Genomic DNA, 17,427 nt, shown 5'->3' with positions numbered 1-17,427 from the left:
GGGGGGGGGGCAAAGGAATCGGTGTATGGGAATTAAGAGATATACAGTTTAGATTCTTTGCATAGTCATCTGCTTCTGGGTGCTCCAATAAATTGTCCTGTTTTGCACTCGGGTGTGTTATGCCAGTCTTTCGATCAAGGTTGTAATTTCCACCATTTCCCACACGGTGTCGCCCCTGTTCCGAAAGAAAAAGAGCCTGCCATCGCTACATCAAGGATGAAAGCATGCTTTTCCTACAAAAAAATTGCATAAATCTACTTTAATCTCTAATTATGGTATTGCACGAGATAATATAAGCAGGATGCAATACACTTTGTAGTGCTAGCAAGTTAATAGGAGCAGAGCATGCAAATGCAGCTACTTGTAATGGGATACAAAGGATGCTGAAGGAGGCTGCTGTTGCTGCTACCCGGTGCCGTTCAGTTAAAGGACAGCAAAGTGTGTATCCAAACAAACCTGCCTCGGTCTTCTACGAGCATATATTTGCTTCAGAGGACGCAAAACAGCCAGGATGTAAACCGAGAGACAGCCACATGTGAACCGTCAAGGTAATTATATTTCACCGCATTTATAAACGTGTTGTAACCCCATAAAACAAGGCTTTGTTAGCTTGCTAGCGGTTAGCTTGCTCCCTGATCCATCTAATAGTACCAGTGCAGAGTTAGCCTGTTATGATAGCATCCCCTTGGCTAAGGGATGAGCTATGGCCCTGCTCTGCTGCTGGCCTTTCACATTGTTAGCAACAGCTGCTTTTGCTGTCACCATCAATAAACTGGCCCACGAGCAAATGAAGAAATTTCTTCATTTGTTCGTGGGCTCGGGTTGCCAGTTCCCGTCCTTTCATTGGTTTGCGTGGGAACACAATTATTACGCTATTAGTTTTTACCTTAAAACAGCTCAAATCTGCATCCATTATAAGAGTAAACATAGCTCAGGTGTCTCACCCTTATCCTAGGAAAGCCTGCAGCATCATACACAGGGCATGCTGTAATGAAGAAAAACAAATAATAGACATAAAGGTAGTTGTTCAGTTACCTGGTGTTTTCTTGTGTGTACTCTACAGAAGTCTTGAGTCACCACTCATTTCTTTATATTTTGCTAGTAAAATGAGCATATATTGAAACATGTGCAAACATTCATGGGAATGCAGTGTAATAAGGCAAAAACAGACTTTGTACAATTCTAAAGCGCCTGAAAGTCAATATTTGGCAACAATCGTTATTCCTTAGCTTTGCCTGAACTCTCTTAGGTAAGCTTTCTTTTTATTTTTTTAAAAGTTTAAGTAGTCTTTTTTGGATGTTGGGTGACTTTTGTTCTGTTCTCTGTCAAGATGATCTCACACTGCTTCAGTAATGTTGAGGTCCGGGCTCTGGGGAGGCCAATCCATGAATGATAGTGTTCCAATATGTGTTTTTTCTATCCAGGTATGTCTTTACTGCATTGGCAGTGTTTGGGATCATTGTCATGCTGAAAAACAAAGCAGCTGCAAATCAGATGCTTTCCACATTGGGCTGCATGGAGGATTAAAATCTGAGTGTACTTCTCTGTGTTTATAATTCCATCAATTTTTACAATTTACAATTTTTACATTGTTATCTGTTGATTAAGAATGGCTTCTTGACAGCCACCCTTCCACTGAGACCATTTCTGATGAGTCTCCAGTGAAAAGTAGATGGATCAACTGATGAATTGTCTGGGCCAGACGCATCTCTTAGGACTTGTGTCACATCCTTGCTGGATTTTTTTCTTATTTCTTAAGGACACGACTTTCAAATATTGTTCATGTATTACAGATAGTTGTTTTTTTTTCGGCCTGCCACTTCTGCTTTTGTTCTCCTCTTGTCCAGGTTCCTCAGATCTTTTAATGACACACTGCATGCTGTACTAAGATATGCCATCTTTCCATCCTCTAGTTGTTTTTGGAATAACTGTATTGGTGCAAAAATACTATTTTATGCACGTTAAAGTGTATTATCTGTGGCATTTTTTTTATAGATTCAAAAAAGAGAACAGTTTTGTGACTGTCTGCTACTAACAGAGTGCACAAGGCACAATTTAAAATGGATTTTCTATTATGTAGGCATAATACTTGTTTATTCCTGGAGTTAGGTCCCTTTTTATCCTTGAATTAAAAAAAAACATTCCCAAGAAAATGGTCAGGTCAAAGGACTGGACTGAAAAACTTTCAAAACCCTTTATAAAGCATGGAGAACGATCACTCAAAACCAGAAAGTCTGGCTTCTTGGAAGATAAATATAGAGAAATGTGGAATCGTTCAAGACTTACTAGTTTTATTTTATGTCATTACATAATTTTGTCATTGCATATTCAGATCTCAGATGTTTCCTTTGTTTGCTCGTGATTTTTTCTCCCTACTTTATTGTGCGTTTTCAGATGAACATGCAGGTTTTCTAAGACTATAAATTCAAGCCTAGTCTTCATATCATCTTTAGGTGCATCCTTTTTATCCATAGTACAAGTGAATCTGTAAAATGATTTGCAGCGGAGTCCATAAACAGATGAATTAATTTATTAACATATTCATTTTCAAGCAGAAAATCTGAAACGGTTCAGTGTCCCGCCTCTTAAATATAGTAATTTATTGCTCTTATATGTGTGTTGTAGTAACTGAATATCTGTTAGTTTATTTGGCTGGCATGTGGACATCACAAGCATAACAATGAAGATAGCAACGGGACATTTTTTGTTTGCTTATTAGTGCAGATGTCAAATAATAAGGGAGAAAGAGCCTTTGTCCCTCTCGGGAACTGTCTGAGACCCAGCACCCAGTAACCTCTCTGCCAGTTTTGAAACTAGCTTCAATCTTTAAGAATCAAGTGTACATCTTGTTCCAGTTCACTGAGGGTGGGCTCATCTGTCTGCATGGTCTCACCTCCTAGTACAAACGTCACAGCAGAAGAAGAGACGTCCCCCTCACCCCACCAGACCCTCAGCCGGCCTACTATAGTACTATTATAGTTCAAGCAAAGGCTAATTGTTGCTCCCTCACAAAGAGTGCACAGTTCAAATCTCTGGACGGTGATTCTTTCTTTTTCTACTGTAAGTGATATTACAGAGCAAGAAGTTCCTCCTTGGATTTTTCTCTCGCCATGTAATGTGAGTCAGAGTTGGCTTGATGATTGCTGAGAAGTTTGTTTAGCTGTAATTTGCTGCTTTTCTTTGTTTGACTTACCTTCAGAGGGGAAGATGGCTGTGCTTGTTGTTTGTGCTCTCCTGTGCCTATCCTGCTGGGTGTCTTTCTACTTTGTCCTGTGTAACGTTAACGGATCCAGGAGCTACGAATGGAACTGTCGACTCGTCACGCTGGTGCACGGGATCCTGGCAGTCTGCATCACAGCGTACATAGGCTATGTAGATGGACCTTGGCCTTTTACTTATCCAGGTAGGGGATGCAGCTTTTCAAGATTTTGTGTGCACATTAAAACCTAAAAAGACAGCAAGGATGCAGAGACACAGCATAGATTTTAAGCAGCTCACAGACTTAATATTATATCCTCTTATGCATTAATGTGACATTACTGTTTAGGTTCATCTATTAGTTTTCACTGTAACATCTGCTGCTTTTTCTTTGAAAATTGATGCAGACATGAGGCATCTAAACTAGTTAGCACAGTTGAGCTCTAACTACCAGTGGAAACTTTTTGTAAGGTGCTGAAAAATCTTTAGACACAAAGACAAAAAGTTCTCAAGAGCTGTTTTTGTTACACGCCAATATAAACAACTATGTGCTCATTTCACAGTAATAACTTGTTTTATCTGTTTCGATAAGAAGCTAACTAAAGCCGGTCTTTTTTTGTCTGTGGATGCCAGGTACAAAGAACACCCCTCTGCAGATAAGTGCCATGGTCCTGAGTCTGGGCTATTTTATTTTTGACATGGCCTGGTGTGTGTACTTCCGTACAGAGGGACCAGTTATGCTGGCCCACCACACCATGAGCATCCTGGGAATCCTGTTGACCCTTTGGTTGGGGGAGTCTGGCATCGAGTCGTGCGCGGTGCTCTTTGGCAGTGAAATCACCAACCCTCTCTTGCAGGCGCGCTGGTTCCTCAAGCAGACTGGACGTTACGGGACTCTGCTGGGGGACGTTGTGGACGTCCTGTTTGTGCTGCTGTTTGTGGTGATGCGAATCTTCGTGGGAGGCACAATGCTGTACTGTGAGCTGATCTCCCCCAGGCCGAGATTCTTTATCAAGTGTGGCGGAGTGGCCATGTACGCCCTTTCCTGGGTCTTTATGGTAGACATTGTTCGATTTGCCATCCGGAAGAGCAAAAGCTGGCACAAACACCAGAGAGACCGCCAAGAGCTTTTAGCAGCTAATGGTCATGAAGGGAAGAAGGAGTGATCGGCATCAGAAGGGAATCCATTTATGTCATTTCTCTGCTCTTCGCTTTGGACACTTGATGGAAAGTACATGGAAAGCAACTTTCTCCATGTTGAAGTGTGATTTTAGAAAAAGGGATTTTTAAATTAAAAAAATGCTAAGGCTTCTTTTTGTAAGGTTTGTGGATTTTGGAGCTGAACATGCATATAGGGTGCAAACAGCACTGACGCAGTTTATATCACTGAAAACCAAAGCATGTTGTATAAACACACAAAGAAAACCTGTGGGAAGAACAGTTGCCGTTAACTGTGACCTAGTCATGTGTGGCAGTGTGGCTCCAAAAGGAAGTTCCCTACTAGAAAAGAAAAAGTTTACATGTAATGTTGTAGTCCTTGTGAAACACTTTTAGTGATGTCAACAGACTAGGATTGGTACTCAGGGAAATTAAGTAATATCAGAAAGATTGACGTGTGTTTGATGTGTTTAATCAAATTTCTATTTATTTTGCATCCCTCCTTTAAAGCTCTATGTTACAGTTTTATTGAGTCTATTAAATTCTAAATGTGTTCTTTTTAGTGTATTGTAAACTATAAATACATTCTCATGTTTTCTGAAATGGTAACCCTTGTCAACTTTATTGTACCAGATGTGTGAGGGTGGTCGCGCGTGAGTAATCATTTAGACAAGATCTGTGCTCTGCACTGATAGCTCCCAGCTAATTTAATTTAATAAGCTGTTTGTTGAATGTTTCAGTCTCACAGAGATCTTGTCAGAAATTGTCCAAGCTTTGATTAAATTCATTCTGAGCTATCTGTACATTGTGCAAGTCTTTCAAAAGGTCTTTTTTTTTTAAAATAAACCATTTTGAAATAAACATGTTATACAATGTTTGCCTTAATAAAAAATGTGCTACTGGGATGAAGACAGGAAGTTTTTATATTAAGGGACTATAATGACTGAGCCCAGATTTTTATGTGCATTCTTGTCTTAATTGTGAGAATATGTTTTTGCCGCAATAGGTTAAAAACATGCCATCTGTTTGTTTCCTATGTCTGTTCACCTGACTGGCACTGAGAGAAGTCTCTGTGTGCATCACCAATACATACAAGAAAGTACAAACCTAACTAGTGTGTGCCTTAGTTATCTGAATGTACCTTCCTAATGTGTTTTTATCCTTTCTCATGTACTGTAAACTCATTCAACACAGGAGGCGGCGTCACAAGAGCCATTTTGGGTCGGGGTTTCATCGTTCACCTTTGTAATCCCTGTGTAAAGTGAAATAAAATAAACTTGACATGTTGTTTGCATTCACTAAACAGCAAATTTACAACTAAACTGAAACATCAACTGTGTTCTAGTCAAGCCTAGCGAAACTCGAGATGAATTAGTCGACTGAGAGTGAAGTTACCTAAGCTGTCCACATGATGGTGTCATATCAATTATTTATGAATGATGAGAGAGGAAAGATGTGGTCTTTCTGCAATTCTAAAATAGCAATGAGAAGGGAAGAAAAGCACTTTTTATTTTAAACACAAAGCATCAGCAACTTACATTAAGTCCATGTGTAACTTTTTGTTTTTTTCTCATTTTAGCATAAATTCGGTCGTTTTGGACCAGTTTTCAGTCTTTACCAATGCAAAGTGGAGATAGGTGTGTGTCATGCTGTGTGTAATATACAATGTGCCTTATTTATTGTCGTATTTACAGTATAATGTAGGGTGCCAGAAATGCAGTGATGTGTGACTGCAATGGTCAGCACAGCAATCACACAGTAGCGCAGTAGTTGTGTATTTAAGCAAGGTGAGAAAAAGGTTAGAGTACAAGCCAGACGGGAATTTGTTTATTAAGAAAGATAAAATTATGTACTTTGCATTGATAAATATGACTCACCACAACCTTAATGGGACAGATGAAGTTTTTTTTTTATCATTTTCATTTGATGGTTGGTTTTGCTTCCAGTAATATCACATGCACAAAAACTGGAGTCGTATAAATGACTCTTGGACTGGAAGGTTCAACACTTTGCATGAAATGCATGAATAATTTATTGTGTCCGTTTCATGAGTGCCTTTTGCATCCATATTTGACTTTTACGGCACACACAGTTACTTGAAGCACTATTGAGAAGGAGACTGACTAACATGAAGATATTCGTGTCTATACATTTAAAAATGATCAAATTCTAACAATTTTTGGCCCAGTGGCCATTATTTAATATCCCTGCCAGCTGCACACGCCATTGAGGCGCTGCTTGTTATATTCACAGCCTACTATAGTTGCATCATACACGAATAAATTATACATGTTTAGTATTACTGTTACCAGTAGTAGTAGTAGTGCTTGCTGTCGTTGTTACTCGTTTTTCAGTAGTGGTCCCTGATATTATGCTATGCTGAAATAAATTCTCCCCGGCGGCAGGAAGTGGTTAGTCTCTCCCAACTGCTAGCTAGGGCGTTGCTAGCGGCAGAAAGTGGGATTTTTTTGGTACCTTTCCTCAAGTTATTCTCTCGAACAAACAGCGTTGTACGTTGGGAAAAAATAACGTTTAATGTTCGCTACAAGTTTCAAGCCCCTCGACGCTTTTTTGTCGTTGTTTACACGGGAGCGGTGGTTACTTTCTTTCCCGTTAGCTGGCGGCCACATAGCTAGCCTGCTTTCCATCCACGGGAATTCTGTTGAGAATTGACGATTTCTTTTGGAACATGGAGTCAAGAGACGCTGTGCTGTGCTAACGGGCTCCGCTGCATTTTGTTTCCTCAAGGAGTCTTTTTGAAGGACATAACGCGAAGACGTATCGCAAGCCAGTGAAAATACACGAGGTTTTTTGTGTATGTATGTTTCGCTCGTTGGCCGGCTCATTGTTGTGAACGGGAGTTTGCTTAGTTTGCACTCGAAACAAGAGCCCACGAAGCAAAGTTTTTTGCTGAAAGAGCTCATCTGTTTTGTTAGCTGGTAGCTGGTGAGATTCAACGACTGCCAGTTTGCAGTGAGAAAGGATTTTTTTGGGGGGGGAAACCTATGTGCTTTTTTTAAATGACCATTTAACTCAGTTCGTTTCTTTTTAATCAAAGCGGTTTGACGTTAGCTGCAGTTGTTTTGCTAATTTCTAACACGGGTCGTTTAAACTCGGCATTGAGCGATTCTCCTGGTCACGGGAGAGTCGTCCCCACAGCCACAGACAGGCATTTCTTGGAGCAGGGAATACCTAATGGGACTGGAGGAATTTCCAGCATCTTCACCGATCATTTAGACACCGAGGCCATTCGGCCGAGCTGGGTGTTGGCAGACGAACTACATCGCAGGGCCAAGGTGTCAGGAACGTTGGGATACGCATTGTTTACATACATCATATCGGCGGAAAACTGGGATGTGAATGCAAAGGAGACACACGAGGAGTTCGTACATACACGACAACTTGTGTCAGCTGCACCAGTATATTTATTATTGTTGCCAAAATATTGTTTATTACGGGGTAGGACTGCTAATTCGACCAAGGCCCCGATTGATTTTTATGATCTGCACTGTAGATTTTTTGCTGTCATTTAATTTTAACAAGAAGTCCTGGTTGTAGCTTAGGCTCATCTGGTGTTTGGAGGTGCCTTGCAGCAACCTCACAGTGAACTGATTCCCAGCATCGTTCTCAAAATCCCTGCCTACTCCAGACGAATGCCAGAGAAAGACGCTCCAGGAAATCGCCTCATCACACTCTGGAAAATGTTAATAGGATATAATTTGCTGCAAATCTAGAACCGGAAGCCCAATGAGTGACACACAGCCCAGCTTCACTGACAGGTACAGTAAACAACCACCTTTTATATTCTGTTAATGTACTGTTTTCACCTTCAAAGTAATAAAATCATAACATTTTTGTGAAAGTCCCTTGATACGGTTGATCTGAAAACGTGTTTTACACGGTTTAGGTAAAACACTGACCTATGTAGATGATGCTCGGTAATAACTGTTATTCAGTTACTAATGAAGGACATCAGATCTTGATGGAAACTGCTGATCTCAGCATGGATAATGGAGTTCTCTGTAGACTGTAAAATACTACTTATGGACTGGATGAGAAGGACTTCTACTGTTTGTGTGCTAGGGAACAGTCATCCAGTGATCCCTGTACACCTTTCAACATCACTATTACCCCTAAGCCTTTAAAGCTAAACCTCTCCTACACCTATTAAAACAATCTCTGGATTTAGACAAAACCCTAGCTCGGAGAGTAATCATCTTATCTAAGGCAGTTGTCACCTTAAACTAAAAGTTGGACCAGCTGACTAAACATTGTGTCACAGCCTTCAAGAATGCAGCGATGGATGTGTCCAAAACTACCCCAATGTATGGACACGTGTGTCCATCACTGATTTCTGCATTGCATCATGACAGTGGTTTTCGTGCCTGGACAATAAAGAGGTTTTTGTTCTGAAATGATGTTCTCTGGCAGTAAAACAAAAAGTGGAGCTGTTGTATTGCATCAAACCTTCCCACCTGAATGTCACATACCTGCAAGGAGAGAAGGAAGGAGTCAGAATAGAAGGGGAGCTTATTACACCAGGTTGGGATATGAAATACCCTCATGGCTAGAGCTAGAGGGAGGCGAAAGCCCAGCCCTAGTTTTTTTTTTTTTTTTTTAAATAAATATGACACCCCCCTCCCCCACTGCACTGATGGCAACAGTGGCTGGCACCAACTGCTGGCCTGTACTTGGAATTATTGTTCTGTATGTATGGTCTGTTTACATTGTTTTCCACAACGGTTGCTGGTAGTGACTGCACTGATCAATTAGGTTTTTGGTTTGTTGCTTGCTCGCTCTTGCCTTATGTGTGTCTGTATTTCCCTGCTTTTGCCTTCGCTCCAGCCATGTGTGGTGTTGTGCAGTTTGTTTTTTTGCTCTGTTGGCATTGGTGGGAGGATGCATTCAGTATCTATTGGGGTTGGGCTGCCAGCCGGTGGGTCAGTTTAGTGTGCAGTTCACTCTTTGTCATAGTGTTCTGCTGATCTCCACGATTTTCCCACACCCCTGAGGCCCTCTCGGGAAGTGGTACTGAGGGGTATACTGCAAATGAAGTTCAACACAACCAGGCTTTCTTTGCATTAGCTGGCTGGACAAAACCTAAAACCCCAGCTGGAGATAACGGGTATCACAACAGTGGTTCTCAACTTTATCTCTTAAGCAGAGCTTTTTGCTTCATGCTCTGTGCTCGGAAAAGCAGTGATTCGTGAGGCATTAGACCCTTTTTCTACACAAAATGACCCCTATGAGTGACACTTATTTCAGTCAGAGATGTTATCATTTGATGATGATAAAATGGTGATTAAAACTAAACAGAACATTAAAAAGATAATACTAAAATGCAACAAGAGATTAATACAGTAGAAAACTGTTAATTTGGTGGTTTTTAGTGCACAGTAAAACAGTTTAATTCAAGTTATTTATTTCATCATCAGACTTGGCAGCAGATCAGAATCAAGTAAAACAATATTTAGACATTTTCTCCATCACCAAATTAATGCATGGGCATATTCAGTGACAATATGACACACAGTTTGCACTTTATTCAGAAATTTAACAGCGCGTAACAATCCTATTAGCAGATAATCTATATTGTGCTTAAGACATGCTGTAAATGAAACAATCAGTGGAACCCTGGCACTTTGACTTTAAACCAAAACTCAGAAGATGGCCTGGTCATAAGCAGACTTTTTCACCATGAGTTACCACAGTAATTTAGCCAGGTAAAAAGGAAGCTACTTTTATGACACAAACCTTTGACTTGAAGAGTTAAGCTTCGTAATACACCCCCTCCAGTGTCATTACTAATAGTAAAAAATAGTCAGTGTTTATCACCCAGGTATTTCAGGTACTTTCAGGGAGGCTGATTGGAGTGTGATTTCACAGCAAAAGTTTTAACCTATGTCTGTAATCAGTTTTCAGCTGACAAGCCTGTCAATAATCATTCAATATCATTGATTCTTACATAAATATGCTCTCAGTTGTGAAGCGAGTATCAGTCACAACCTAATAAAGGCCAAAGTTTTCACATTGTGACATAGCCATCAGCTGAAAACGAGAGATGTGAGATGTCATGATCAGTGAATGTCTGGTAGTTTGCCGTGCTAAAGTCTTTAAAGGGGGAACGGTTAACTATATGTCAACATTGATATATTTCTGTGGGCTAGTTGAGTAATTATATCACCACTATTTTTAATAACAGGACACTGGAGTTGATATTTGCGTCACTGCAGTGAAGTTTGTTTCCTTATGATAAATGTTTTCATGAGCAGTTCTGACAGCCCAGTCTGCTTGTATGCGTCTCCAGTATTTGGCATCCCTCCCCGATAATGCACCATGCCTCTGCTCCATCTAGTCAGCGCTGATACTGAGGAAGCTGCGTCAGCTGCTCTAAACCGTGCATTAAAATGAATTTCCAGAAGTCACTTAAAGCTCTGATCATAAGTTTCCAACTTGGCAACAGAGGAAATGTGCATTTCACCCTAACATGTAACCTGCAAATGAAAAGACAAAGTCCAGCCTTTTAGAAATGTTCTTTTGTGGTGGAAAAAAACTTCAGTTCAAGTGACAATCAACATTTGAAATGAAGCAGGTTGCAGGCTGTAGTTTGAGCTTGCAGGATTAAAAGCTAGTATAGCCTGTAACATCTAGGTAAGGGCGGTCAAGCCAAATAAATTTAAACGGTTTTTCCTGATATGTAATCTTGGTAAACATTTTCTCTTGAGGTCACCTAGGTTGTAGTAATAGATGATGATCTGAGGGTTAGATTCCTTTCAAAGAATGTAGTAAATGAGTATTATTATTATTATTACATATTTATTTCCCGTGCTGTAGTTTCATGTGTACAAATGTACACATCCATGCACGCACTTTTTCACTGTTTGAAATGAATGTGTGTGTTAGAGAGCATACAATTGACACAAGTTTGACACGTATCTTTCGTTGCAAGTGAGTGAGGCTTGTCTGCTGGCATTATGTTCTCTTCATGCTCTGGACGGGGTAATAAACTCTCCAGTGTGTCTCATGCTTTCTTCTCATTGGCAGTAGTTATCTCTTTTAGGCTTTTCTGTTTGTTGCTTTGCTATGCTGGTTGGATTGTGCTGTGTTACTTTAAGAAGTACACCAGCCCTTCTTGCAGCAATATATCGCCACCATGCTTTGTGGTTGGGATGGCGTTGCAAGCGTCATCTTTAGTGCTTTAAATATAATGATGGTCATTATGGTCAGACAGTAAAGTTTTTGTTTCATCAAACCAGTTGAAAGTATGTTCTTTGTGTGGAGTCACACATTGTAGTCTGTCTTTTTTGGGGGCAGTAGTTTTTTGCTTGATGAGCAACCTTTCAGGTTATATTGCTATACTTTATCTATACTGCAAATGAGTGCTTTTGTCCAGTTTTAATGCAAGTTGCTTATTATTTTCCAGGACTGATTTTCCATTGTGCATCAGACTTTTTTTGTTTTACATTTATAAGCAGTAGCTACATGTCCCAGTGGTCCCCCCTCGCCCCCCCGTCAGATTTGATTTCTTGTGTCCCATGATGTTGAGCAAAGAGATCTCAAGCAGAGTTAGAAAGTAGAGCTCATCAAACACAGCAGTGCAATAAATTTTATATTAATAGAGCATTGCATCAAGAATTGGTTTTGATTGTTTTATGGAGGTGATGATTCATTTCAGTGGAAGATTTGGAAGTTGTAGTTCGTGGTTGCGCTGTATATTACACTAAAAGCTGTTTTTTTGTTTTTGTTTGTTTGTTTGTTTGTTTGTTTTTTAATTATTTGCTGTATTTTTTTGTTTCGCTTCTGTTTTTTACATGAATTGGCTGAATGGCTAACACATCCACAGGAGAAAACGAGAATCAATTCAATGATGAGCTGAAGTGCTGTTTTTAGATAGCTTTTGATCACATTTAAAAACTAGGTTGAATATTTATTTCTAGTCTAGTGAGTCTTGATGAGCTTTTTTTTTTTTTTTTTTGGATGGATAGGAAAAGAACATTAATATAGCCTTGCAATTGTAGCTGTGTCTTCAGCATCTGCACCACACTGGCATGCTGCTTTACATAATCACTTCTGCAGCTGTCCTGTATTTTGTCCTATGTGAGATCTGGTGCATTTACCCCATCTTCTCTGTAATGGATTTAAATGTCCAGTGCTGATTAACAGGCATGGCTTCCTGCTTAAGGGAGCTCAAATATTGCAAAACCGACAATACCAATTATTGCTCTGGTCAGTCTTGTAAGCTTGATTATTTAACAAAATTTTTCATTACCTAAAAAGTCATACATTTGTTGTTTTAGAAAATGTATATAGAAAATGAAAAACAAAATAAAATACATTTTAACAAGGGCTATTGGAGGACACAATGTTGACAAGTTGGACCAGATCATAAAACTCACCTCTCAAGGCTTCCTACAACCTCTGTGGGTGCTGACAGGGGCAAAGAAAGGCCCCAGGCAAGGCAACAGCGACTAGCATGGCGGTAACAGGGCATTTAACATAGAAGCCCACAGCCAGCCTTTGCAGTGATTGTGAAAGCGAAGAAACTGAGCAATCTGGAATCCATGGGGTTCACCTGTGAAAACGTGAGTATTAGTTTGTCTGGATGGGACAGGATTCTCTTTTCGTCCTCATGACTGGAGCTACATTAAACAGCAAGTGACTTTGTGCTTCTTTTTATTTTTTTAACCCTAACCCTCCCTAAAAGCTCAAAGCACAGCTGTTGCTAAGAAAAGGGGTGTGCTTTGTTTGGAACACAAGAAAAAGAGCTTCTTAGTAAAAAAAAATAATGCAACAACGCAAGCAATTTATCCGGATTGTTTTGTTTGGGTGCACGTTAGAGTTAGCATTGAAATTGTTTTTAGGTTCAGTTACATGCTACATGTTTTGTTTTTTGTTTTGTTTTTTCCACTTTGTCCCGACCTGGGATATCTAGCAGTCGTGCAGCAAAACCAAAAGATTACTGAATTTTTCTCCAGAATGATAGCAGCGCACACAATGTACCATATAAACCACCTAAAGTCTTCACCAAACAACTGACCATATTCTTTGTTTTGGTTATTTATATAATGTAAATACGGATCTTAGGACTACTGCTCACACCTGGGTGTCACTTTCGCAGGCACACACCAGCTCTGTTCATTCTCATCCAGCTCTGTTTCACTCTTTTTCAGCCATAATAACATGCATGTCTTTTTACTTTTGCTTTAATCAACCTCTCTCTCCTGTCATTACGTTTTATTGTGGTCCATGTTAGAACAGAGAATACTTTACTATTACACCAAAGTACAAATAAAAAGTGGTAAGGTGAAAACTGCAAGCCAGTGAAATTGTCTGGGTCTTTTTCATTACATTTTTAAGATTATTAAGAATTCTTCTTATCTCAAGCTAATAAAAGGAAAGAAATATATCTAGGAAATGGCACGAAGAAGACAGAGGGGAATGAAAGAAGCAGTGGCCCAGGGGTGGTGATGTTGGAGAGTGGGTGGAGCCTGGATATTAGCTGGGGCTCTTGAGCATTGAGAGAGTTGGGGGTCTGTCACCCAACTATGTGATGTTGATGCATGTGGACACCCTCTACTGTCCTGCACCTCCTGTGCTGTTAAGCAGAAGAGCTTCAGGGCTCAAACATTACTTTCACTTCATGAAAGACAGGATCACAACAATAAAGAAAAGGGGGACGAGGAAAGAGAGCTGTCTTACCCAAGTGTCAAGTTCTCACATGTCCATGTAAGGGCTTTGTGGGCTTAAACTAGGCTGCTGCCTTCAAGCTATCTGTGGCAGTGAAGAAGCCATACTATTATGCTCAGTGCTCCAATAGATTTGAAGATAAATTGCTTTTACAGTTTTTATTTCTCAGAATGTCAAGTTGATAAAGAAATTATATTATAACTTAATTTCTGGTACTTTTTGGATCCAGTCTTTGTCTAAAATAACCGGAAATGGATAGTTGACATTAAAGAGCAGCATCCCGGCTGTAGCTCATTGGATGCATTTTACTTGCCATGCTGAGAGTCCTCAGGAAGGAGATGCTCCAATTGAATGTTTTCTGTGTTTGCTATGAAAGGCTGTATTGTAGAGAGAGCCAGCAACATGCCGCTGCACTGTGATTAATCTTACACTGCCTGTTTCAGCTGATTCAGAGATGACTCAGACTGACACACGCCTGCTTTCTTTTCTTTCTTTTTTTTTGGGGGGGTCTGGCTACAAGAACCATTGTAAAAACACAAGTTGTATTACCTACCCACAGTTTTTTAATCGGATAACATTTCTTTGATAGCAGATAGCCAAAACAAAAAAGGAAAGGCAGGACAGGGAATACGTGGTGATACCTTTTCTTCAGTCTTCTGTTTATATATTCTTGTAGGCCAGTGAATATCCCTAGGATAGACTGTTTCCCTTAGTGACAAATTATTTTTGAAATTATCTTGCTTTTCTTGGGCTAAATTGCTTTAATGAGCATAATGTCCTTGAATGAATATTTTATGATCTTCAACCTGAAAAGATGATTAGCGGGGGGAAAAATAATGTGTCATCCGCACATTAAAAGTCTTGTGAGTTCAGAGAAGTTGCTCATTGATTGGAAAAGTTTGCCATTTGTTGTATTAGGCCTCATAACTTCAAGTGTTTTGGCAGAGTAGCATATTCAGCCACCTTCCTTCCTTTCCCAGTGCTCGAGGACAGCAGACAGCATAGCGTGAAGAAATGTCTATCCCCCCGGCCTTCATGTCAGGAATCCTGATGAGGTTTATTGGGGCAGAAAGGGCACAGTTTTCCCCCTGAGGCTGTAGCTTGAGCTCCAAAGCTATTGGTCTTGTCTCTCCAGTACACACCACACCTCCCTTCCTGTCTCCCTCACTCTCTCTGTCTCATACACTTACTTAATCCTTTTTTCTGTAAATCCATATTTCAGTGTACAAAGCACCACATGGTAACACTGCTTAGGTCACATATTGAAAGTGACATCATTGCATTTGACATGAGGTTAGGGTGAAGTGCAGACAATGGTTTAAAAAGAGAAAATGATGGTGTGTGTGTAGAGAACCTCTTTGTCATTGGCAGGGAAGCATAGGGAGTGACGTCAAGCAGACTGTTTTTTTTTTTTGTTTGGTGTGTGTGTGTGTGTATGTGTGCACCCAAATTGTGTGACTCAGGTATATAGATTAGATAACAAGCAGTGTCTTTGTGTTCTCTCTTATTGGCCAGCTGCAGGCATGAATCAGACTGTTCACGTGACTGTATTATTACACAGTGGAGATGAAATCTTACTTCTAAGGAGGTGAGGTGGGGAAAAAAGCAGATTTTGCCAGTTCCATAAAGTACTTGGCTGGCCAGTGGCATAATGTAGTACTGATATTCAGCTGAGGACATGGTGCCATCACCACAGACCTGCAGTCCAGCTCTGCCAAATTTTCCAAAGAAATCTACCATCTCAGGGTGTGTAGCTGTGTGATGGTGTACACTTCAACTCCTGGAATTGACACACCTCAGTCTGATCTCTGCAGGCAACTCCCAAAGTGTCCAATCCTACACTAGTAACAGACAGGCACCACCCCTTTTAGCCCCAACAACACCTGGCTGTGCTGTGAACTGTACTTTGCTTCTGGTAGGGGACTTGCATTACTGCAACTTCCTTTAATGGAAGTTACAACAGCAGCTTTGTATGACCAGAGATAGTAAAGGTAATGCTTGGTTTATGAAGCCAACTGTGTTTCCTAACTTGATGCATCCTGCCAGATCTTACCCTGAGTTTAAAATGTTTTATTTTTCTCTGTTGGCACACAAAACACATTATAATGCACATCTGAGATAAACTTTAATAATCTCCCTAGGTCTGCTTAGATTAATTCTAAGAGGAACCGAGAGTAATCCGAAGTATTTCCTCTGAATCTTGCATTACTTTGCCTAGTTCCTTATGTACTGTTTCCCTTCCTCTTTAGTGTGGGAGACCTGTGCACAGAAATGGCTGTGCATCAGAGCTCCCTTAGAGCTGTTTGTCCTCCCTCTTTCTCTTCTTTTTCCTCTCTCCACGGGCTGGTCTGGTCCCGGCCTCTCTTGCTGCCACTGTTGCTGCAGTTGGCCCAGCTCTGCCACAGTTTTCCATCAAAACACCAAACCTCAATGGAGCATTCAAGCCCAGGCCCGCTCCAGTGCTGCCCCTCCCTCCTATCCCACCCTGTTCTGACTCTGCCTTCTTTCTCCCTTTCTCGCTCACTGCACAGTTAATGGCCCCGTCCAGGAAGAGGTTCCTCACTTAGACTTTATATAACTGGATCTGAAGTATTGAATGAAGTGTGAGTGTTGTCTGTGAGATTTCATAGGGGGGAAAAAGCTGGTTTTAGCAAGTTGGTTTTGTAGCTTCTCTTAGATCTACATGTAAGCTGTGATCTAAAAATGTTCTAACAAAACCACAATGTAGAAGAATTAAGTTGTTGTCAGTTGTTGTAACAGGATTCACACGGTCCAAGATGGGGTTTTTTTTTTATTACTAAAAGGCTGTTTAGAGTGTTGCATCAGTGTGCAACTTCTGCAAGCAGACTCAGAAGCTGTTTTGTTAAATACTTAAACAGAACCGCATATTTTCTGTTCATATCATGCTGTTCTTTGTATGTTTTTGTACTGCAACCAGTGATTATTAACACTCAACCAGTGATTATTAACACAAGAGTCTTTTATACTCTTGTTTGTTCTAGCAAATCTAAAAAAATGAAAAATGCTTTACTTGTTTTATACAGTCCTTGAAACCTGACATAAACTATTAATGGAGACTTGATAAGAATTAAAACTTTGCATAGTTTTCGTAGTATTATCAGGGGAGGAGGGGGCGTGGAGATTATACACTGCTGGTCGGCAAAAGAGTATGTACTGTGAAGTTATGGGCTTTAGTGTATGTCAGTAATACTTTTCAGGCCTCTCAAAATTTCAAAATCCCTGGTAGCCCTTCGGGCAGGGACTCTTCAGTTTTTGGTAGCCCAAAATAAATGTAAGTAGCCCGAATAAAAAAAGAGCAATTTTTTTGATTGATATTTTGTTTCCTGTTTTGTTTCCTTTACAATATTATACATTAAAGTATAA

General features: G+C 40.2%; 2 protein-coding genes across 5 annotated transcripts in view; both read left to right on the top strand.

Annotated features, from left to right (window-relative positions):
- Positions 1–200: 200 nt before the first annotated feature.
- Positions 201–5,632, top strand: tlcd5a (TLC domain containing 5a). Of its 2 annotated transcripts, none has more exons than XM_005720830.1 (3): positions 201–548; positions 3,200–3,403; positions 3,832–5,632. In XM_005720830.1, the coding sequence occupies exons 2-3, from the start codon at positions 3,208–3,210 to the stop codon at positions 4,362–4,364; spliced, it is 729 nt and encodes a 242-aa protein (XP_005720887.1). In that variant the 5' UTR covers positions 201–548; positions 3,200–3,207; the 3' UTR covers positions 4,365–5,632. The 2 variants fall into 2 exon arrangements, with proteins under 2 accessions (XP_005720887.1, XP_005720886.1); XM_005720829.1 differs by lacking the exon at positions 201–548 and adding an exon at positions 2,146–3,060.
- Positions 5,633–6,714: 1,082 nt separating this feature from the next.
- Positions 6,715–17,427, top strand: part of arhgef12a (Rho guanine nucleotide exchange factor (GEF) 12a) — a 43,649-nt gene continuing 32,936 nt past the window's right edge. Inside the window, exons 1-2 of one of the 3 annotated variants that reach the window (XM_005720827.2) lie at positions 6,715–7,171; positions 7,915–8,135. In XM_005720827.2, coding sequence (XP_005720884.1) covers positions 8,104–8,135 — 32 coding nt within the window. In that variant the 5' untranslated portion in view covers positions 6,715–7,171; positions 7,915–8,103. Of the gene's footprint in view, positions 8,136–17,427 lie in introns of all 3 variants that reach the window. The other 2 variants (XM_005720826.2, XM_005720828.2) reach the window with 2 other exon arrangements.

The sequence above is a fragment of the Pundamilia nyererei genome, unplaced genomic scaffold (genome assembly GCF_000239375.1).
Source record: "Pundamilia nyererei isolate P.nyererei 1_Seehausen unplaced genomic scaffold, PunNye1.0 scaffold00003, whole genome shotgun sequence".
Lineage (NCBI taxonomy): Eukaryota > Metazoa > Chordata > Actinopteri > Cichliformes > Cichlidae > Pundamilia > Pundamilia nyererei.
Note: the sequence above shows the minus strand (reverse complement) of the source record. Positions and strands in the feature narration are given on the sequence as shown.